At 41.3% G+C, this 24,526-nt stretch overlaps 1 protein-coding gene across 1 annotated transcript in view; it reads right to left on the bottom strand.

Moving 5' to 3' along the window:
• The window catches only part of LOC140459707 (pleckstrin homology domain-containing family A member 2-like), a 115,918-nt gene that overhangs the window by 10,225 nt on the left and 81,167 nt on the right, over positions 1-24,526 (bottom strand). The window contains exons 7-11 of the mRNA XM_072554142.1: positions 20,886-21,035; positions 17,789-17,857; positions 10,650-10,714; positions 9,687-9,750; positions 5,934-6,017 (exon numbers count right to left, since the gene is read on the bottom strand). Coding sequence (XP_072410243.1) covers positions 5,934-6,017; positions 9,687-9,750; positions 10,650-10,714; positions 17,789-17,857; positions 20,886-21,035 — 432 coding nt within the window. The remainder of the gene's footprint in view (positions 1-5,933; positions 6,018-9,686; positions 9,751-10,649; positions 10,715-17,788; positions 17,858-20,885; positions 21,036-24,526) is intronic.

Raw genomic sequence — 24,526 nt, 5'->3', positions numbered from 1 at the left:
ACACTGCTTCAAATCTATCTAAGTGAATGAGAAGAGTTTCAATGAATCCTCACAAAAATAGTCATTCAAAATTAACAAACAGCAGCTTATAAGGTGCCATGGATTTTTTTTCAATTGTTCCGACATGGTGGATGGCCATTATTAATTGGGCCAACATTCGTCCCATATTCCTAATGACCCTTGAGAAGGTAGTGATGAGTGGTTTTCTGAAGTTACTGCAATCTATGTGATGCAGGTACACTCTCAGTGCTGTTAGGAAGGCAGTTAGACTCAGAATTTTATCGAACAGAGGAATGCCAATCAGCCCATGGTGTCTGTACTAGTTCTTGAAAGAGGTATCCAGCTAGTTCCATTCTCCAGCCTTATTCTCGGTAGCCCTTGAAATTAATCACTTTCAAATATATATTCAGCTTTTCTAAGAAACGTTCCGTGGAATCTGCTTCCACACTCTCCTAGGCACCCCATTCCAAATCCTCACAACTCTCTGAGTAAAAAAGGCTTCTCCTCATCGCACTCTGAGCTCTGTTGCTGACAATCTTGAAATAGTGATTCCTAGTTAGTGAAATACCAAGAAATGGAAACTGAAAACTTTCTTTACCCCTCTTAAAACTGTTCATAATTACATCTCAGTAAGGTCAGCTTTTAATTTTTTCCGCTCCAAGGAGAATGAGCCCAATTTGATCATCTTTCGGTGTGTCTAAAATCCCTCATGCCTGCCACCATTCTAGTAAGTTTCCTTTGCACTCTCCAGGCCTTTAAAATCTCTCCTTAATATAGTCTGACCAATGGTTTGTTCAGTTCAACATCACTCCTTGCTTTTATAAACTCAACGATCCAAGAAGCCTTCTAAACAATAGTTTCAACTTGCCTAGCCACCTTCAGAGAATTATCCATTTGAATTCAAAGGTCCCTCTGCTCTGATATTCCCCTCAAAGTTATACCATTAAGCCTGAATTGTCTGTGTTTCTTCTACTAAACTGCATTATTTCACATTTCTCTGAAATGAAATTAATGTGCCGGGTGTCTACCCATTTGGCCAACTTATCAAAGTCCCTTGAAGTCACACTTCACGTTTCTTCCTAGCTTAGTATCATAGGCAAATTTACAGATTTTGCCTTCAACACTGATCATTTATATAAAGCAAAGAAAGCAAGGATCGCAACACATACCCCATGTAACATCACTTTCAGCTATCTCCAATCTGAGAAATGCTCATCTATACCCACCTTTTGTTTCCAATGTTCTAGCCAACTTCTGATCTGTGCTGCCAAGGACCTATCAATCGCAAACATTTCTAATGTGCAAACCAACCCTGCCACGTGGCATCATATCAAGTGCTTTCTGAAAGTCCAAATATACAACATCCATAACACTGCCCTCATTCACTCCCTGTGTCACCTCATCAAATAATTTAATTAAATTTGTCAGACATGATCTACCCTTGACAAAGCCAAGTTGAAAGTCTAGTATGAATGTATTTTTCTCTAAGTGTATATTTATCTTTTTCTGTATTATGGCCTCCTTCATTCAGGGCTTATGCCTGAAACATTGATTCTCCTGCTCCTCAGATGCTGCCTGACCTGTTGTGCTTTTCCAGCACCACACTCTTGACGCTGATCTCCCGTATCTGCAGTCCTCACTTTCTCCTCCTTCAGGTTTTCTACTATTGACATTGAGCTGACAGATCTCTAGTTCCCTGGATTATCCCTCCCCCCCTTTCTTAAACAACAGTGTCACATTTGCAATTGTCCAGTCTCCCAAGACTGATGCTGTGTTCAGAGGTGCCTGTTCAGAGAGTTCAGGGTTTAGGTATTTCAGGTGTGATAGAGAAAGATGTTAAAGGAGTGGAGGAGTTGCATTACGATTAAGGAGAATGTCATAGCTGTACTCAAGAGATGGCATCTTGGAGGAGTCATCCAGCAAAGCAATATGGATAGAACTTAGCAATAAGAAAGGTGCAATCACTATGATGGGGTTCTATTATAGGCTTCCCAATTATCAGCAGGAATTAGAGGAACAGATCTGTAAGCAGATCATGGAAAGATGTAAAAACAACGGGGTTGTGGCACTGGATGACTTTTCATGTCCCCAGTATTCACCGGAACCCCTTTCGTATCAGAGGCTTGGATAGGCAGAATTTGTTAGGTGCATCCAGGAGGGAGTTTTGAAACAATATGTGGATAGTCCAGCTAGGGAAGGGGCCATATTAGGTCATGAATTGGGGAATGACCCTGGTTAGGTGATCAAAGTTCCAGTGGGGGAGAATTTTGGGAACAGTGATCAGAATTCCATAAGCTTCAAGATAATTATGAAAAAGAAAAAGGCTGGTTATTGGGTGGAAGTACTAAACTGGGGGAAGGCTAATGAGAATGGTGTTAGGCAGGATCTAGAAAAATTGGATTGGAGGCAGCTATTTGAAGGTAAATCCACATCTGACATATGAGAGTCTTCTGAAAGCCCAGTGGATCAGCATTCAGGACCAGCATGTTTCTGTGAGGATAAAAGATATGGATGGCAAGTTTGGGAATCTTGGATGATGTGAGATGTTGTAAGTTTAGTTAAGAAGTAAAAAGATGAATATGTAAGGTTTAGGAAATAAAAAGCTAACAAGGCCCTTGGGGATTCTGAAGGAAGCACAAGAGAAATGAAAAAGAAACTAGACGGACTGGAAGGGGCCATAAAATGTCCTTGGCAAATACGATTAAGGAAAATACCACAGCATTTTATACATTATAATAGGAGCAAGAGAGTAACTTAGAAAAGGGTAGGTCCACTCAAAGAAAAAAAGAAATAATTTTTGTGAGGAGTCAGAGGAAATGATTTGAGGTGTTTAATGAGGTGTTTCACTGAGGAAAAAGACATAGATAATGGTAAATTTAGAGAAAGGTTTGTTGATGTTAAGGAGGAGGATCTGTTGGGTGTCTTGAAAAACATTAAGATAGATAAATTCTAAGGGCCTAATAGAAGCTACCCCAGAATACTGAAGGAGGCAATGATAGGTGATCGCTGGGATCTTGACAGATCTTCATATCGTCTTCAGCCACAGGCAAGGTCATGGAAGAATAGAGAATAGCCAAGGTTGTTGCTTTGTTGAGAAGGGCAACAGGGATAATCCAGGGAATTAGTGGCCAATAAGCTTTACAGTGGGAGGGAAATTATTGGAGAATGTTCTTAGGGACAGGATTTTATTTATCCATTCAGGGATAAGTGTGTCAGTGGTTAGGTCAACATGTATTATAATTGACCAAAAGGCAGTTTAAGAGTCAACCACACACATAGGCCAGACCAGGTAAAGATGGCAGTTTCCTTCTCTAAAGGGTATTAGTGAACCAGATGTGTAATCCCCTCAACAAATCATAATGGATCCATGGTCATCATTAGACTGTTAATTCCACAGTTTTTTTTTACTGAATTCAAATTTCACCATCTGTCATGGTAGGATTTGAACTTGAGTCCCCAGGACATTCCCTGTGTCTCTGGATTAACAGCCTAGTGATAATTTCACGAAGCCCTTGCCTATCCTACCCTGCCTGTTCTTCCTATTAGGTTTACTAGATTTAGCTGCTATCTTCTCTTCAAACACTCTAAATGCTGACCTATTGCCCTGGTTTCTACTGCCCTGTTTATGAGTTTTGAGCATTACTTTAAACTCTCCAAAGTGACACTTGCAAGCCACCTTGAAAGGATATTGGTGACCCTCTAGTTTAGGTGCAACCCGTCCTGTTTGTACAGGTCCCACCTGCCCTGCAAGAGATCCCAATGATCCAGGTATTTGAATCCCTATGTCCGACACCAGCTCTTTAGCCCATTACATAACAACTCACCAATATCAGATTTCTCACTCTCGCTCTTTATTCCCAATGAACTACACAGACAAAAGTAAATACTTGATATTCTATCTCCCTCCAGATACTACTAACTCAGTCTCTAAATCGGTTCCTGAGCAGCCAAGCCTATTTTTTGAGATATGACATTACCTCTAGAGCTCTGCTTCTGGATTCAGCTGAACTCCTGCCACCACTGCTCTGACTGACCTCAGTCTGACTGACCTTGCTTCTCTCGTATTTATCAAGTAGCTCCTGGTGCTGTTCATCCTCAGGCTCACTCTGCTGTGCTCTGCTCCCACTATCTTTAAATCCTTTCGTAGCTTCAAGCTTCTCCACCTTTGCAACTTTTTCCTAGCCCTTCAATGAACTCCAAATTTCCTGTTCCACTGAAGATGGTTGGCAATCTTCCCTCCATCATAATGTAAAAAGTGGGGATGTTTGCAAATGATTGCACAATGATCAGTTCCATTTGCAACTCTTCAAATACTGATGCAGTCAATGTCTAAATGCAACAAGACCAAGCCAATAACCAGGTTGGGTGGAAAACTAGAAAATGATATTTGTGCCACATAAATGCCACGCAATGATCATCTCCAACAAAGCAGAATCTTACAATCATCCCTTGACTGATAAATGACATCATTCTTACTGAATCCCCCACTATCAACATCTTGCAGAGTAGTACCGATCACTAACTGACTGAACTAGCCATACGAGTACTGGAGGTGCAAAAGCAAGTCAGTAGATAGGAATCCTGCAGCAAGTAACTGACATCCTGTCTCCCCAATCCTGTTCAACACCTTCAAGGCATAAGCCAGGAGCGTGTTGAAATACTCCCCAATTGCTTTGATGAGTGCAGCTCCAGCAACACTTAAGAAGCTCGATACCTTCCAGGTCAAAGCAGCCTGCTTGAGTGGCATCACTTCCACAACCATTCCCTCCCACACATGGGCACCATTTCGAAGATGCATTGTATGCATTATAAAAGAGAGATTTGCCAAGGCTTATGAGATAGCACCTTCCAACCTAGAAGTTTGAGGGCAGCAGAGACTTGGAACACCACCACCTGAAAGCTTCCCACTAAGCCATTCACAATTCTGAATTGGAGATACATCACCACTTCTTCAGTGTTGCTCAGTCAAAATCGTGGAGCTCCTTCCCTCATGGCATTGTTTGCCAATTCTACTTCAAATGGACTGTAGTAGTTCAAGAAGGCAACACACCACCACCTTCTCAAAAGCAATGAAGAATGGGAAATAAATGCTGGCCTGGAAAAAATTCAACTTCACTTGCATTCTTCTCTCCCTTTGTACCATCATTGATACTTCCAGCAAGCTCTAGTTCTCTTGCTTAATCCTGCCATCCCTCTTGCCACCTGCGACTGTCCTTCAAACTGACTTATTTGACAAAGCTTTCAGTCACCTTACCTAATATCAATGTCCAAATGCAACAAGACTAGGTAATATGAAGTTTAGGCAGAAAAGTACCAAGTAGCTCAGCTTTAAGAAGATACTTTGGGATTCACCTTAGCTTCAGAAATGCCAAGTGAATGCAAGTGTTTTCTTTGCTTCTGATTGCCACTCACAAACGTCTGCTGATGTGAAGATCAGGAGACTGAAGTCAGCTTCAAAAACACCTCTCCCCCTACCCCACCCAAACATATCCCAACTGTATAGGTTGCTTACTCACATACATGAGTTCATTAAGGTAACAGAAACTTGAAGGGCACACAATGGACAGTACTGCAACTCCTCCCGAGCCACCAGCTAGTGGCTCTGAAAAGGAGAAAGCGGTGTGAAGTGATATGAGCAAAATTATATATTACACATACTGAACAACTAGTTAATTTCTTTTCGACTCTCTTTGTTTACAACATAAAATCTATTATCAGAATTTCATTACCACATTTGAAAAGCAGCATTTTCCTGAAAGATGCTACTCGGAGTGCCATTTATCTGACAGTATTTGTGCAGCCATGCCAACCAGCAATAATATAACCGCTGGCACTTCAATATAGCCTTAATGTATTTTTAATTGAAAATTTTATCTTTAATAAGCAGTGGACTCAAACAAATCAAGTATTTTACATGTAAGAGGGAGACGTACTGTGGGATTGTTCGAACACTTGACTACTTTGATTGCCTGATTGATGGCTTTCATCCAACTTTCCATTTCCTCGGGGCTATCTGCCTGTTTATAGAAAACAAAACACAAAAATGAAATCATTTCAACTTTCGCAACACACTCAAAGACAGAAGTTGTCTGTCATGCAGTTCCAATCAATTTGTCCCCTTACCCAATCTCCAAGCCATCCTGACCAATACTGACTGCAAAGTGGTTCAAGCAGTGCTCATGTCATGAAAAATGCTTTATGAAATCCAATTTTAACTTTTTTAGAAGTAATATTTGTGATACATCTCTTATGTACAATTACACTCAATTTTGAATAATTCATAGGAAAAGCAGTGGGTCATTTGGTCGTGTCCTTCCTCATTGCAAATTTTAATATAAATAAATATTGCTCTGTGCATGTTGGCCGTTGTTTACATTACACCAATATCTACACTTCCTAAGTCCTTCAATGTCGTTAAAATGCTCAGATAGGAATCTTATAAATGCAAGTCTTACTTTTTAGAAATAACATAGGTTGGCCAACTTGTCTTTTACAATTTTGTTATTTCAATATGACACTAATTTAAAAATGAGAAATAATTGAGATACGTATCAAAATAATTCCTGTATTGGATACAAAACCACTCACATTGCAATGACTGCTCTGGAGATTTCTAAATATTGGTTTGGTAGTTTTGATGTGTGGCTTCTGTGCACTTTAGTTGCATCACCAAACAGCTGAACACAGCAAAGTAACTACAAGGAAATTATAAATGTTGGACACCTCTAATGTGACAATCAGTTTGGACTCAATGATGAAGAAGTTACTGACAGACAAAGGCACAGAACAAGGTAGCAATACTGTGAGAAATTTCAAGGTTTTTTTTTGCCTACCAGGAAAGAGCATTGCTGATCTTTGAAAGTCAACGTTTAAATGCAGTGACTGTGGTCACCCTCAGGAACTTTCACTCAGGATATACCCACCCATACTATTCCAGGCACAGGAACTGGCCTTTTATAGCACACTGCAAAACCAACATGGTTCCTAAAGACCTGTTTATTTTTTTTTTAAAATCATCAGGAATTTAATGCGAAGCACAGGTACAATGCTGCAGTTATAGTGTAGAACCATGTCCTGAATAGATTCAGCAAACCTGCCTACTTCACCCATCCATGACGTTTGCATTCAGGTTTTAACAAACTTTTTTTAAAAATATACAGTGCTTTCAATGACTCTACTGCCTGGACTGGTGTCTTTGCCACTGAAAAGCTGAATACAAATCATAAACTGGCAGTTAAAATCTGGCCCATCTCTACTTTCAGCCATGAGCTGTAACGCATTTATTGTATAATTGGGAGACAGGGCTGGTACCAACAATAAGGAGTGAAGCTATTGACTTAGATACTGTACTGTGCATGACCTTCACTGGAAGGAATGTCACTGACTTGGGACAAATGATTGGCTGGAACTAAGATTGAAGCCTCAGTTTGAATCAGGAAGAGTGTTCAAGGCAAGATGCACCAGTTCCTGCCCTTCAAATTCTGCTTCCTTTTGTATACGAGGAACCTCAATGATCCAGCATTTGATTAACCGAATTTCCGATGATCCAAACTGGATCTCAAAGTTCCGATGCATGGCTAACGATGTTATTTGGCATCAATTATCCAGCAATTGATTATCCGAACAAAATATTCCCATATGAAAATATGAACAAGAAGCAGGATGAGGCCATTCAGTCCCTTGAGCCTGTCCCACTGTTCGATAAATCTTGGTTGATTTGATTATAAACTCAAATCTGTATTCCCGTCCAGCTTAATAACCTTTCAAGCCCTCTGCTTAACGAGAATCTATCCACTTGTGCTTGCAAAATATTTTAGAACTCTGCATCAGGAAGAGAGTTCCAAAGACTCGAGAGACTCAGAAAGAAAAAAAGAACAAAGAAAAAAGGCGAACCCTTATTTTTAAAACAGAGACCCCCTAGTTCTACATTCTTTTTAGCCTGTCAAGACCCTTCATGGTTTTATCTATTTCAATGTTTTATATCATGGCTGCTGAAATCTAGTATAACCAAGTGACTGTGGATAGGAACAAGGCAATAATTTTATTTTTCCCTGAAATCCCCACCAGAAACAGCATGCAGCTGTGGTTGGCTCCTATCACCACCAGAACATGCACCAGTTGGTCCCCTCCCAAAATAAAACAGAAAAACACCATGAGTGAAGCAATAACAGCTGAGGAGGAGGAACAGGGAGAGACACTGAAGTGATTAATTCCTTAGTTATGAAGTATTATGCAACAGGCAGAAGTCAGAGAAAGTAAATGCAATGAAGGGTTGGGGTGGAAGGAGCATTTAATGGAAAAATAAACATGGATTGTATGGTTAACGGGACTGCTCCCAACTTCAATTGCCGTGGCTGTCATTGAAATTAACGAAGGACCTTTTTAAATTTAATTTTTCTTCAATTATCTGGGTTTATTTTATGAAGTCATTCAAAGGGAAATTACGACACAGTTGCGAGAAGACTTTTTTTTTGGATTTACTGTACATCATGGAAGATCCACTCGTAATTCGGAAAATCTGTCTGCAGGACAAATATGCATGTAATGAATGTGAAAGAACGTTGAGAATTACTTGACAAAGTTCAGCTTCCTTTTCCGATTGTACAAGTGTGCACCCTGGTGGTTTGAAAAGGATAGACAGCATGAGGACAGTCTCCTGACACTTCAGATGCAAATTTGTTTCTTGACCATCACATGGTGCTGTTGTACTTTGTAATCCATTTCTCCAAATAGTTACAAAGCAGCAAACAAAAATGAGGAAGTTACTTTACCTAGCTAAGGAAACAAGGGAGAAAGGAACAGAGGTGAGAATGCTGAGATTGAATGAAGAGGGATGGGGATGCTCATCTAGATCATCAACACGGACCAGTTAGGCTGAATGGCTAGTTACTATGCTGTAAATATTAAGTATAACTGAAAAGCAGAGATGCACTTTCAGTTCTCCAACCAAAATTACCCCATAACTGCTAATGGAAAGGAGAAAAGCTAATGACTTGTTTAATTTACTCTTCATGAAACTGGCAAAAACTGATTGCCATATTTGCTTATATAACAGTGACTCAACTTCCTTGAGTGTAATTCCTTGGCTGTGAGGTATTTTCAGCCTTGCTGAGGATGTAAAAAGTGTTCTTCTTTCCTAACTTCTCTAACAGTCAGAGTGGAATGACAGCAGGGTTTGGGTAAGGATGGAAGTGACAAGGATTTGTTTTATAACATAGAGGTGACTTACAACAAAATTGTTTCAAAATGTTTATGATCCCCTTCAATCACTTCAGATTGTGAATTGAGAACAACTTCACATTTTCCATCTGAAAATATTCACCCTCTGATTATGGAGTGCAGCATAGACACAATGGGCCAAGGGACTTCTTCTGTGCTGTGTTGTTTTATAATTCTCTGGTGACAGCTTACAGCAAGGTCTGGCTGTAAGTTGTTGATGAATTCAGTCAGGGCACTGATTCTTTCATCTTATGTATTCATGCAAGAAATTATCATAGAAGCTGACTTAAAACTGATGGGAAAAAATAGCATTGATTACTTTAAGTTTCTTGTTCAAAAATTTCAGTTCCCTTCACTGTTGTTTTTGCTCTTTTGCTCTATTGATTACTCCTGTTGGTCACTGTGATAATGAAACTGCACTCAGGTACAGGCATGCAAGTAGATTTTAAAATTTTTGTGAAAATTACCTGAATGTAGAAAGTTCGAGATGTTGTGACGATTTCAAACAGATTATCCCTCATCAGTGCTTGACTGTGTGCAGATGGGTGAAGAAAAATACGGACAAAATAAGTTATGATAAAAGGTGAGATAATACATTATATTTTAGCCAAAGCAAGGTCTGATGTCACAACAGTGATAAAGTACAGATATACCTAGATATTCTGTATATAAATCAATTTTCAAACTCCATCATCTGATTTTAATATTGAGGACTTCCATGGAATGAAATGATTTTAACAAGGTAAAAAACACAGATTTCAAATGGTCATAGCAGTTATCAGGAAACCAATGTTTAATAAGTCAGGAAACCAATGTTTAATAAGATAAATGAAGACTGCCTGAAGTAAACTTAGTATTTATCAAAAAACTATTGTAACCAACTCAGACAGGCTTGAAGAAACTCACATCTCTTATTTTGATTTACACCTGAATAATGAGTTTCACAAAGTAGAGTTGAAAGATGTCACGTTGAAAAGTGTGGTGCTGGAAAAGCGCAAGAGGTCAGGAAGCATCCGAGAAGCAGGAGAGATGTTTCATGCATAAGCCCTTCATCAGGAATGTGACAAGTTTCAGTCTTGGAAATAACAAACTTGGACATCAGACCACACGAGCTGACTTATCTTTCAGGCAATTCCTTTGGCAGACCAGTGAGATAAGATTTTTGACTGCAGTTGGAGAAAATGCTGTCTTGGCCTTTCAAGAAGGAAGAATACCTGGTGGCATTTATATGAAAGAGAGGTAATAGCCCCAGTGCGAAAGAATATGTTTAAACATTTGTTATGGCTAACCCAGGAAGTTGAAAAGTGGGAAGCTGATTCACTCCTCACCGTCTGCTCATAACACAATAAACATTTGAATCCTGGAATAAACGTGTCATTATTTGGACTGAATTCATTTATAGAACTTCTCAAACAAGTAACTTCATTTACCTGCAACTACAGTTCTGAGCTTTTTGTATGTCTTTGAGTGGTATTGCTCGAAGTGGTTCTTTTTCCTGCAAATGCACAATTGAAATCACACAATCAGTTCTGAAAGTAACATGAGATGAACTTTTCAAAACAGGTTTCTAAATCCTCGAAGTGATGCAACAAAAGCATGGCATTTTTACAGGTAAGGTAACATAGTAGTTCTGTCATAGAGTCAAAGAGATGTACAGCATGGAAACAGAACCTTCGGCCGGATATCCCAACCCAATCTACTCCGACCTGCCAGTATTCGGCACATATCCCTCTAAACCCTTCCTATTCATATACCCATCAAGATGCCTTTTAAATGTTGCAATTGTACTAGTCTCTACCACTTCCTCTGGCAACTCATTCCACACATGCACCATCTTCTGCATCAAAACATTGCCCCTTAGGTCTGTTTTATATCTTTTCCCTCTCGCCCTAAACCAATCCCTTTGGTTCTGCACCCCCCACCCACCTCAGGGAAAAGACCTTACTATTTACCCTATCCATGCCCTCATTATTTTATAAACCTCTATAAGGTCTCCCCCTCAGCCTCCGACGATCCAGGGAAAACAGTCCCAGCCTATTCAACCTCTCCCTATAGTTCAAATCTTCCAACCCTGGCAACATCCCTGTAAATCATTTCTGAACCCTTTCTAGTTTCACAACATCTTTCCAACAGGAAAGAGACCAGAGTTGCACACAATATTCCAAAAGTGACCTAACCAACGTCCTGTACAGCTACAACATGATCTCCCAACTCCTGTACTCAATACTCTGACCAATAAAGGATAGCATACCAAATGCCTTCTTCGCTATCCTAGCTACCAGCGACTCTACTTTCAAGGAGCTATGAACCTGCACTCCAAGGTCTCTTTGTTCAGCAACACTCCCCAGGACCTTACCATTAAGTGTATAAGTCCTGCTAAGAGTTGCTCTCCCAAAATGCAGCACCTCGCATTTATCTGAATTAAACTCCATCTGGCACTCATCAGCTGATTGGCCCATCTGATCAACATCCTGTTGTAATCCGAGGTAACCTTCTTCGTTGTCCACAACACCTCCAATTTTGGTGTCATGTGCAAACTTACTAACTATACCTATTCTGCTCACATCTAAATGATGAAAAGTAGTGGACCCAGCACCTTGTGGCACTCCACTGATCACAGGCCTCCAGTCTGAAAAACAACCCTCCACCACCACCCTCTGTCTTCTACCTCTGAGCCAGTTCTGTATCCAAATGGCTAGTTTTCTCTGTATTCCATGAGATCTAATCTTGATAACCAGTCTTCCATGGGGAACCTTGTCAAATGCCTTACTGAAGTCCATATAAATCACAACCATTGCTCTGCCCTCATCAATCCTCTTTGTTACTTTTTCAAAAAAACTCAAGTTTGTGAGACATGATTTCCCACAGACAGTGCCATGTTGACTAAACCTAATTAGTCCTTGCCTTTCCAAATACATGGTTCATCCTGTCCCTTAGGATTCCCTCCAACAACTTGCCCACCATTGTCGCCAGGGTCTATAGTTCCCTGGCTTATCCTGACCACCTTTCTTAAATAGTGGTACCATGTTAGCCAACCTCCAGTCTTTCGGAACCTCACCTGTGACTATCGAAGATACAAATATCTCAGCTAGTGGTCCACTAATCATTTCTCTTGCTTCCCATACAGTTCTCGGGTACACCTTATCAGGTCCTGGGGATTTATCCACTTTTATGTGTTTCAAGACATCCAGTACTTCCTCCTCTGTAATATGGACATTTTTCAAGGTGTCACCATCTATTTCCCTACATTCTATATTATCCATGTCCTTTTCCACAGTAAACACTGATGCAAAATACTCATTTCATATCTCCCCCATCTCCTGCGGTTCCACACAAAGGCAGCCTTGCTGATCATTGAGGAGCCCTATTCTCTCCCTAGTTAGCCTTTTGTCCTTAATGTATTTGTAAAAACACTTTGGATTCTCCTTAACCCTATTTGCCAAAGCTATCTCATGTTCCCTGATTTCTCTCTCTTCCTGCTTTTATACGCTAAGGATTCACTTGATCTGTCCTGTCAATACCTGACATATGCTTCCTTCTTTTTCTTAACCAAACCGTCAATTTCTTCAGTCATCCAGCATTCCCTCTACCTACCAGCCTTTCCTTTCACCCTAACAGGAATATAGGCTGTCACTCAACATATAACCTGGACGTTTTGGAATGTAATCCAAAAACATGAATTCAACCCCAGCCCAGCAGCTACGCAACTTAAATTCACTACACTAAATAAATCCGGAATTAAAAGTTTGAATCAGTAATGCTGACCATGTAACAATCGGGTCATGGTAAAAGTCCTTCATGAAATCAAATGTCCCAAACTTCCACGATCACAGAATCATGCAGCATGGAAATAGATCCTTTGATCTAACTCACAAACTTTGATCTAATCCTCCCATCTGCCTGAGCTTGTGTATTTTATAAATCTTTCTCTTCTCACCTTAAAGGTATGCCCCCGGTTTTGAAATCCCCCACTCTGGGAAAGACACCTACTATTCATCTTATGTGCATCCTAATGATTTTATAAACCTCTGTAAGGTCACCCTTCAACCTCCCACATTCCAATGAAAAATGTCCCAGCCTACCCAACCTCACCTTATAACTTAAACCCTTCATTCCCAGCACCATCTTGTAAATCTTTTCTGAACCACCTCCAGCTTATTAATATCGTTCTGCTAACAGGGCAAACAGAATTGGACACAATGTTCCAGAAGAGGCTTCACCAAGGTCCTGAACAACCTTAACATGATGTCTCAACTCCTGTACTCTGAGCAATGAAGGCAAGCTTGCTTAATGCCTTCTTAAACATCCTGTCGACATATGAGGCAAACTTCAAGGAATTATGTACCTCAATCCTGATGTCTCTCTGTTCTACAACACTATCCAAGGTCCAACTTTTAAATCGGACAAGTCCTGTCCTTGTATGTTTTACCAAACTCCAGACTCACTCTTAACTGCAACATGATCATCAACACAGCATCTTACTGGCACCTTCCTGGGACAGACAAGAAATGCAATGAATGAATTAAAAGTCAGGACATCCAAAGTCACAGTCCTAATCTCTACTGACTTAGCAGAGCATCAGCAAAAAGAAAATATAACCAGCATTCACACTTCTATCACCAGTGATCTTGCTAGAAAGTCATCTGCTTGCCAATGAATAGACAGCATTTGAACTCAGCCTCCAAGTCATTCACTCAAAACCCACAAAGAACATTTGAGTGCGATATCAAGGGACTATATGCCGCCATGAAACCATGTCATTTTTAAATTGTCACCACCAAGAGGGCAAAGGAGGCAAAGACGCAGGCAAAACCAAAACAACTTAGGTTTTAATCAGCATTCATCAAAACCAAACACTGAGCCTTCATGAATGGACGTATGATAGCAGCCATTCCACATGATCTATTTTTGAACACATGCTGTGAAATTATTTATGTTTAGAAAAACATTTTATCAGGCACAGTATGAGTGCGATGGGAAAGCTTTCTGGAATTAGTTTCATCATAAAGAGATAAAGCTGTCCTCTTTTTTGCAGCATCCTATTGTCAGTTCCATCCTGAAACATGGCAAACCAGGCATATTATCTAAAGAACCCTTTCTTGTACAAATTATGAGTGATTTGCAGATCAACTGTCCTTCAAAAATGAGATAATCTGCTTCAAAAAGTTCAAACTGAGGTTTGAATGTGCTGTGGGGAGGTTTTAAACTGATTTGGCAGAGGGCACGGAGCACTGAGTATCTGTAAAGTCAGGAGCAAGGTCCAATCAGATATAGAAAGAATGCCAGAACAGTCCAGTAGGTGGAGAAGACATGAACAGGATAAGACACATGGGAGGTCGAGAAAGCTGTATCTACTTTAATTCAAGGGGTTTGATAGCAAGGCAGATGAACTCAGAGCATTCATGAGCACGTACGATATTGTTGCAATCACTGAGACACGGTGAAAGGACGATCAGGACTGGCAGGTCAACAAGTTTCAGGCATGGTAGGGGGATAAATAAGAGAAGTAGGGGCATTGAGAAAATAAACCATTACTGCAGTAATATGTGAGGACGTCCCAGAAGAGTCTTCAAATGAAGCCATCTGGGTACAGCTTAAAAATAAAAAAGGGCAATTACCTTGCTGGGATTATACTACAGGCCTCCTAACAGTTTGCAGGAGATATAGGAGCAGATATGCAGGCAAATCAGGAAGGTGTGAGAGAACCAGAGTTATGGTTTTTGCAGACTTCAGCTTTACCAACATTACTTGTGATTGCCTTAGTGTGAAAGGATTAGACAGGGAACCGGGAGAGGTTTTTATGCCAGTTCATAGCTAGCCCTACCAGTGATGGGAAAGGACTCGACCTAAACCAAAGGAATGAAATTGGTCAGGTCAGGGAGCATTTTGGGGATGGTGACAACTCTGCATTTTCCAAGTCATTTTGGGAAGGGATAAGCATGGTGCAGAAGTTAAGTGTCTAAAGTGGGGGGAAGGCTGATTTCAACGTCATTAGCAAAAACAGACAGGGAACAGCTCCTTGCAGTTAAGTCTATATTTGGAGGGCATGTGGTTTACACAGACTTCAAAGGAAGGCCTTTGACAAGGTCCTACATGGAAGGCTGATCCAAAAAGCAACAGCCTCTGAGATCCAAGGCAAGCTGGCAAACCAGATCCAAAATTAGCTAATAAATAGGACGCAAAGATTGATAGCAAAAACAAAAGTTGCTGAAAATATCAGCAGGTCTGGGCAGCATCTGGGTTTCAGGTCCAATGATCCTTCTTCAGAACTGGTAATGGTGGAGGGTTGTTTTTATGATTGACAGTCTATGATCAGGGTGTATCACAAGGATCAGGCTGGGACCCTAACTTTTTGTTATGCATATGAACAACTTGGATGTCATTGTAGAAATGAAAAGTGATGCATTTTGAAAGGTCTAATAAGGGAAGAATATACACAATCAATGGTCAGTCCTTGTGGAGGACTGTGGAACAAAGTGACCTTGGTGTTCAAGTTCACAGGTCTCTGAAGGTGTCAGCATAGATAGAGGGATGGTGAAGAAGGCATACAGGATGCTTGTCTTCATTAGCTGGGACATAGAATTTAGAAGTAAGGAAGACTTATAACAAGTTTATAATATAATGGTTAGGCCACAGATGGAATAGTGTGTGCAGTTCTAGTCGTCATGCTATTGGGAAGATGTGATTGCACTGGAGAGGGCACACAGGAGAATCACCATGATGTTGGCTGAGATGAAAAGTCTCAGTTACCAGCAGAGTCTGGAGGCCTGAATTTGATTCCCTTGCAGCAGAAGAGGTTGAGGGGGGATCTGATTGAGGGGGTTCAAAATCATGAAAGGCATCAACACAGTAGATTGTGACAATCTCTTTCCCATAGCAGACATGTCTGAGACCAGAGGGTATAACATTGAACTGAGGAGTGAGTGGTTTAGAGGAGATCTGAGCAAAATAAAAATTTCATCCAGAGGCAGTCGAAAAATGGAACATGCTGCCTGAGGCGGTGATGGAGACAGGCACTCTTGCAACATTTAAGAAGCATCTGGATGGGCACTTAAGATGCCAGGACATATCAGCTATTGTAAAAGTGCAGGTAAACACGATTCATGTAGTTGGTTGGCAGACACATGGTGGATCGGTTTCTGTGCTGTATTCTGTCGTATCACTTTCAGTTGATGTTTAATTTTGTTGTTCAATCTGTGGATGTTGAAGATCAGCAACAGTGGAAAAGGTCAAAACATTGAAGGGAAGCTAAGGTCCAAGAAAATGAATTAACCGAGATGGAGTTATTCAATCAGGTGATGAGCCAAACATCAATTGTTTGAATTCATATTTGGTTACCTCAAAGGAATCCTCAGGAACTATTCTGTACTGTGTCTCTTAACCTTAACAGTTCATTCATAGTGTCTCATTCTCCTCCATTTTCAGAGTGAATGAGGCAACTCGTTGTGAGTGATTGTACCGATGTTAGCTAGCCAGACCTCCAAGAATTTAAGTCCCCTGATTGGGGCTGTTAAGCTGGTCCAATCAGGGATCCCTGGCTGATAGATGAGAACAGGAGTGTCCCCTCCCCTTCACTGTTTTGATCACACAGCATTGCCCTTTGATGTGAAGGGCAGTGCTTGCCATTGGCCACTCGGGTGTTTTCCTATCTTCCTGGTGGTGGAAATTGAATAAAGATTCATGCACCGTGTGTCTCTCACTATGTCTCACACCTGCACACACACACACACACACACACACACACACACACACACACACACACACACACACACCACGGGTGCTGGGGAAAAAATAAGCACTACGAAAGAAAAAAAAAAGAAAAAAGAAAGAAAAAAAAAGAACAGGAGTGTCAAAGACACTGGCAGTCTGACAGCTGACTCTGAAGAGGCAGCACTCGAATCAAGCACTTGTCATGTGTAAATAAAGAGTGACTTAGTGATGGGATACCTGCCTCTGTAGAGTTATTTCAGGTGTCTCAGACCTACCATCTTCCCTGTGTGAACCTGTTCAGCCATTCATTGAGATCATGGCTGAAAAGGCAGTGGGTCCTGCTCAAGTATTTCTTAGACTCTACCAGCCCAACTCTATATCTCCCAAGTTGGCACTCAGTTGATGCCAACAAGATACATCACTGAAGGGCAGTGCATCCGACTCCAATCCTTTCAAGAAATCTCAAAATGTGCAGCTGAGAGCATTTGACAAAACATTTGATCACAGAAATGCCAGAGCTTGCAATGATTTACTGTGTTGTCACTACTGGCAACTCAAGGGAATGGACAGCAAAGAAAAATATTTTAAAAATTGGTTTTGACTGTTTACACAATCAGATGATTTGACAGACCTCCATGATAGCACATCACAGTGTCATCTGAGATTCTGGTACAATCACATTTATATCTTACATGTTCTCTCAGTTTCATTATTTTTGATGGTACAACTGAGATCAAAATGAGAAGTCTTTATTCTAAAAAAGCAATATCCCTTTTGAGGAAACTGAAGTCAAAAGCAAACTTGGAGGAGCCAGTTGAAAAACATCAAATAGTTTTAAAAATACCCAATTTCAGCTTACCAATTCACACTTGAAGTAACTGAAAAAATTTTCATCCAGTGTGAAGTATCTCCTCTTCCAGCTTTTTCTCTGTAATGTTAAATATAAGATCATTAGCTAAACTGGTGGTGTGGCATGCTGGAAGTTCAGAAAACAAAGGTTAACTGGAAATACAGAACCTGAAATTGAATAAACAACTTGAGTTGGCTTAGTCATTCTATCATTCACGTACTGAACATTGTTTAGCTACAGTAGGGAGATTATGGGGTTTGGCCATCATTTCATAGCATCTAGGCTCACGTAGGCTAGTGTGAAACAGCAGCATCACTCAGGACAGAACCTATAAGACCATAACGTACAGGAGCAGCATTAGGTCATTTGATCGTAGCTGACGTTTTTCATCTCACTCTCCTGCCTTCTCCCCATAACCTTTGAACCCCTCTCTAATCAAGAACATATCTATCTCTATCTCAAGGACACTCAATGACTTAGCCTCCACAGCCTTTTGCGACAATAAGCTCCACCAATTCACAACCCTCAGGCTGAAGAAACTCCTCCTCATCTCACTTCACTCAATCCTACACTCTGAGGCTATGCCCTTGGGTCCCAGTCTCTCTTGCTTGTGGAAACATCTTCTCCACATTCATTCTTTCCAGGCCTCCCAATACTTTTTTTTAAGATTAGATTCCCTACAGTGTGGAAGCAAGCCCTTCAGCCCAACAAGTCCACACTGACCCTCCGAAGAGTAACCCACCCAGACCCATTTCCCTCTGACTAATGCACCTAACACTACTGGCAATTTAGCATGGCCAATTCACCTGGCCTGCACATCTTTGGACTGTGGGAGGAAACCAGAGCACCCGGAGGAAACCCACGCAGACACGGGGAGAATGTACAAACTCCACACAGACAGTTGCCTGAGGCGGGAATTGAACCCAGGTCCCTGGCGCTGTGAGGCAGCAGTGCTAATCACTAAGCCATTGTGCTGCCCCAGGAAATTACTTTGGGGGCGAGCTGCATGAGGTCCCCGAGCTTAACCCAGGCTGGACGCCGCATCAAGATGCCCCTCGTCTGGCAGCCGGACGGCGGCGATACCTTGCTGCCCTCCAGCCAAAGGTAAGCTCCAGAACCCAGAGCCATCCCCAAACTGCTCATAACATTCTAAATGCAGTCTGACCAGAGCCTTTTGCAATCTCAGCAATATATCTCTGCTTTTGTAGTCTAGCCCTCTCAGAATGAATGCTAACATTGTATTTGCCTTACTAACTGCCACTGCACCTGCACGGGGCGGCACGGTGGCTCAGTGGTTAGCACTGCTGCATCACAGCGCCAGGGACCCGGGTTCAATTCCCGCCTCGGGCAGCTGTCTGTGTGAAGTTTGTACATTCTCCCCGTGTCTGCGTGGGTTTTCTCCGGAAGGTCCGATTTCCTCCCACAATCCAAAGATGTGCAAATTAGATGAACTGGCCGTGCTAAATTGCCTGTAGTGTTAGGTGCAGGGGTAAATATAAGGGAATGGGTTTGGATGGGTTGCTCTTCGGAGGGTCGGTGTGGACTAGTTGGGCTGAAGAGCCTGTTTCCACACTGTAGGGAATCTAAGAATTGGGTAGGGAATCTTAAACTTCAGAGAACATTGAAGTGGGACTCCAAAGTACCTTTGTGGTTTCCAAAGCCATTCCACATTTAGAAGATAGTCTATGCCTTTATTCTTCCCACCAAAATGCATTACCTCACAGTTTCCTACATTACATTCCATCTACCACTTCTTTGCCCACTCTCCTAGCCTGTCCAAGTCCTTATCTGCACCTCCTTAACAATACCACTCCCCCCCCCCCCCCCCCCCCCCCACCACCTATCTTTGTGTCATCTGCAAACCTAGCTACAATGGCCTTAGTTTCTTCATCCAGATTGTTAATGTATGACGTGAATAGTTGTGGTGCCAATACTGGCCCCAACGGAACTCCATTCGTCACTTGCTGCCATCCTGAAAAAGACCCCTTTCTCCCCACTCTCTGTCTTCTGCCAGTCAGCCAATTCTCTATCCATGCTTGTATCTTATCCTTAACACCATGGGCTCCTATCAAATTCAGCAGCCTTTTGTGCAGCACTTGGTCAAAGGCCTTTTGGGAATCCCAACAGATAATGATAATTGGCTCTCCTTTTTCTAACTTGTTTGTTATCTCCTCAAAGAATTCTAACAGACATGTCAGGCATGGCATCTCCTTAATGAAGCTGTGCTGGCTCAACCCTAAACTTGTAATCTCATCTTTAATAATGGACTCTCAAATCTTACCAACAATTGAGGTCAGGATAAACAGCCTATTATTCCCAGTCTTCTGCCTCCCTCCCTCCCTTCTTAAAAAGGGGTGTTATATTATACATTTTCCAGTCCTCTGAGATCCTCCCTGAATCCAGTGATTCCTCAAAGATCACCACCAATGCCTCTATAATCTCCTCAGCTATCTCCTTTTGGAGTTTGGGGTATAGTCCTTCCAGTCCAAGTGATTTGTCCACCTTCAGACCTTTCAGCTTCATCAGCATCTTCTCCTCAGTAATGGCCATTACGCGTACCTCTGTCCCCAAACTCTCTTGAAGTTCTGGTATGCTACTTGTGTCTTCTACCATGAAAACTAATGCAAAGTACATACTCAGTTCCTCTACAATGTCTTTGTTCCCATAACTACCTTCAGTGGTCCAAAGTCCACTCTTACCTCTTTCTTATCTTTTATATATCTTGCATTCTCGTTTTATATACTAACTAGCTTACCTTATGATTTATCCTCATCCCCCCATTGTCTTTTAATTTTTTGTCCTCTACAGGAATTTAAAAGCTTCCCAAATCCTGTAGCTTCCCACTAACCCTCACCACATCGTATGTTTTTTCTTTTGCTTTTAGGATATCCCATCAGGTATTTTATGCCAGCGGGCCCCATAATACAAGATTCCAACATTTAAAGCACCGGGACTCTTTAAGCATGCTTTGGCAAATTATTTAAATTTGGGCAAATCTCAGCCAAAAGTGTGAACTGACAGCAATCCAGTTTGAGTCCATGTTATATTAAGGTTGCAGCTCGTCCTCAGAAACAACTGTTAAAATTTCCCTGATGACCGCACTCACCACAATGCCCTGTTTCACACAGAACCCACTCTTCAAAACCTGAGGTCCTAATGTTTGCTTGTTTCCAGACACTGGAATGTGGCTTAAGGAACGTTTCAAGACGCCATGTGTAGCCGATTCAGCAGCCTCTTGATTCTCGCCCCCATTCACCTTTAGACCAAACAAAGAAGACAGTGAATTCCTTGTCATAAACTACCCACAGAATGCATCAATAGTCACAGAAATTCATATTGTTTTGGTTGAATGTTGGCTGGGATAGAGGCTGAGCTCAATACTCTCCCTTCAATTGTCATCAACATCTCCCTGAATAAGGAGAGTTCATTTTGTTGTTGAGGCACAGGATTACAAGTGAGAAGCAGTACAAAGGAATTACCCTTTCAGTTGTGTTTCTCAGTTGACTGTGAAGCGAAAAACAGAGATTAAATAAACTAGGTCGATATGCTCTAGAGACTGAAAAAAATGAAAGGCAACCTTATTACAACATACAAAATTCCAAAAGGGTTTTGGAAAATAGGTTTTATGGGATTGTTTCCACTTGCCTGGCAATCTAAAACACAGTGACAGAGTCTTAGGATGAAGGGCTTATCATGTAGGACTGAGATGAGGAGAAATTACTTTATTAAAGGGCTGTGAATCTTTGAGATTCTCAACTCAAGAGGATAATGGATGCTGCATCATTGAATATACTTAAGGCTTGGATAGACAGAATTTTAGTCTTTGAAGGATTCAAGAAATATGGAGAATGGGCAGGAAAGCAACATTCATTGACTAATTTTTTTCATAGCATGTGGGCATTGTTGACTGGGTCAACATTTGTTGCTTATACCTAGTTTCCCTGAAGAAGATGGTGATGAGCCACCCTTGTACTCCTACAGTTCACATGATATAGACACACTCACAGTGCGGTCAGGATGCGAGTTACAGGATTTTGAACCAGCAACTAGGACAGAACAGCAATATAGTTTGAAGTCAGGATGGTAAGTGACTTGGAAGTAATTTGCAGTTCGTGATGTTCCTATATTTTTGCTCCTCTTCTCCTTCTCAGAGATGACAGCTTTGGAAAGTGATGTGAAGGAGCCTCAGTGAGTTACTGCACTACATCTGGTGGATGGTACATATTGTTGCCACTCAATGTTCATTGTGAAGGGAGTGAATATTGATGGAGACAAATGGGTCACTAATCAAGCATGATGCTTTGCCCTGAATGATGTCAAGTTTCTTTAGTGTTGTTGGAGTCACACAAATCCAGACAATTAAAGTAGATCAGTTGTCATGGTATTGAATGGCAGAGCAGGATCAGTTCACCATATGATCTACTCCTGCCCCTATTTCCCATGTAGAGTGTTGCTAACATGTTAAGATTTATTCTGTTCATCCTAGTGGAGATGGAGTATGTGAACAAGAGTACAGAGTTCTTTGGATGTTGTCACCAACACCAGCAAAACATATTAATCAATCACAAATCACAAATTGTGGAACCTTGTACTTTGCAAATTGTCTGCTCCATTTACTCACTGTAATGACACTGTAAAAATTAATTCAGTGTCTGTGAAGCTTTCACAGACAATTTATAACTGTTAAAGACAGTATATGAACAGAAGTTCTTTTCTTCCATACATCCATGATTGAGGGGGCCTTCTTCCAGCAACTTAGTCAGGACTCCATATTAGCAATGGCAGTCAGTACGTGAGAGAGGGCAGGCCAGGAGGACCAACAGCCAGGTTGGCCACAATGACCAAAGCCATTGCAAGCATTTTTGCAGACCTTGGCAAAGCTGGCTTGGAGCTATGGTGAGAAACTGTTTTCTTTGAGTGTGGTTCAGCTGGAGAACATCTTGAGAAGGTAAATTATCTGCTAAAAAACAAGCGAAGATCATTGAAGCCTGTGAGACTGCCTTCCAAATACTATGATGCTTGCAGATAGAATGGTATGCAACAGTGGTAATCATCTGTAATGACAGGATGTTCACCAGGAATCAGTCGCTCATGCCTCTCCAACTCGGCAGGCTGGCTCTGTCCTAGTCATGTCCATTTGGTTTCCTTTCCCTTCACAGTCTCATGGCCCCTAAACCTTCTTGCCAACAGTTGGTATTGTGTTAGGATACCATTTGAGGTTTTTCTAAGAGTTTGGAAAGTGTATTAAATGCATTTAACAAAGAACTGAATCCATCTCTTCTACATTACAATGTTCTGTTGCTCCAATCCCTCAATTGTCTTTGGATCTGTCCACAATCTGAGTTCTAAATCTAAAATAGCATAGACAATGGCCTTATGGTATTATCACTACACTATCAATCCAGACACCCAGGTAATATTCTGGGGACCTGGGTTTGAATCCTATCATGACGGATAATGGAATTTGAATTCAATAATAACTGGAAATAACAGTCTAAGGATGATCATGAAACCACTGCCAAATGTCAGGAAAACCCCATCTGGTTCACTAATGTTCTTCAGGGAAGAAAATCTGCTGAATTTACCTGGGTTGGTCTACATATGACTCCAGACCCATAACAATATACAGTCTTATCTGTCCTCTGGGCAATAAGGGATGGGCAATAAATGTGGGTCCAGGCAGTGATGCCCATATCTCGTGAATGAATTTTAAAAATTATTTCTTCAGCATGACTCAAAATTGCCTGTGCATCTGTCCATGTCATACTGATAATCAGTTGGTCTCAAATAAACTGAGCTAATTTGTACCTTTGTGAAACTTTCACTGTCTACAGTTTCCAGACATCCCACTGGTTTTTCAGACTGGGACTACTATAGCAGGTGGTAACCCCCATATGTGGTATTGCAATTAAACTAAAAAAAAAACCATTCTGGGTGTGACAGCCTGCGATGTGCTGTGTTCTCTCCACAGTATTGCTTCTGGTTTCAGCGATATCACCAGCAGGAAGCATCAGAGGGTGACTGCATTTCTACACCAACAGAGCAGGAAATGTCAGAAGCACCCCAGATATGTAGGTCCAAATCAGTGTGGTGCCAGCAGATGCCTGAAACACAGCCACTGACACACTCTTCAGGCAGCTTGATGACCCTGAGTTAGAAGGTTATGTTCAGGGTCACAATTCAGGACTTAAGCATGAAAACCAATTTGAGTGTGGAACTGAGGGAGGACTTCAGTCTTGCAATTCAAAGGTTTGACCAAGCCTGCCAAGCCCTATCAGGTGAATGTAAAAGATCCCATAAGGTTTCAAAGAAGACCAAGGAACCTATTCTTCATGTCCTGGTCAATATTTCAACATCATTAAAATACAATGTCTCTTTGTGAAAGTTTACAAGTTTGCTGCCGTGTTATGAATGTGGCTGTGCTTTAAGGACATGTGAAGGTCACAAAAGAGAGATAGAAAGACAAATCTTTCTCGGGAGTCTCAAGTGGTACTCTCTAGTACAGTACAACCTCCAACTAAGCAAATGATGTATTGTTTCTCATTCCACCTGTCCAGGAAGGCATTGTGGTTTTTATATTGCTGGCCCATAAAGCTGTGCTTCCCCGCTGAAGCCAACAGTTGTTTTGGTGGTGGCATTAACTCTCTCAATCAAATGCCAAAGTAGAAACAGCATGAAGTCAGAGCACCATAAGGATCACTGCAAAGCACAAATGCACATGGAATACACCATTAGACGCTCCTGACA

The sequence above is a fragment of the Chiloscyllium punctatum genome, chromosome 35 (genome assembly GCF_047496795.1).
Source record: "Chiloscyllium punctatum isolate Juve2018m chromosome 35, sChiPun1.3, whole genome shotgun sequence".
In the NCBI taxonomy this organism is placed as follows: domain Eukaryota; kingdom Metazoa; phylum Chordata; class Chondrichthyes; order Orectolobiformes; family Hemiscylliidae; genus Chiloscyllium; species Chiloscyllium punctatum.
The sequence above is the reverse complement of the archived record's forward strand: the minus strand, read 5'-3'. Positions and strand labels throughout refer to the sequence as shown.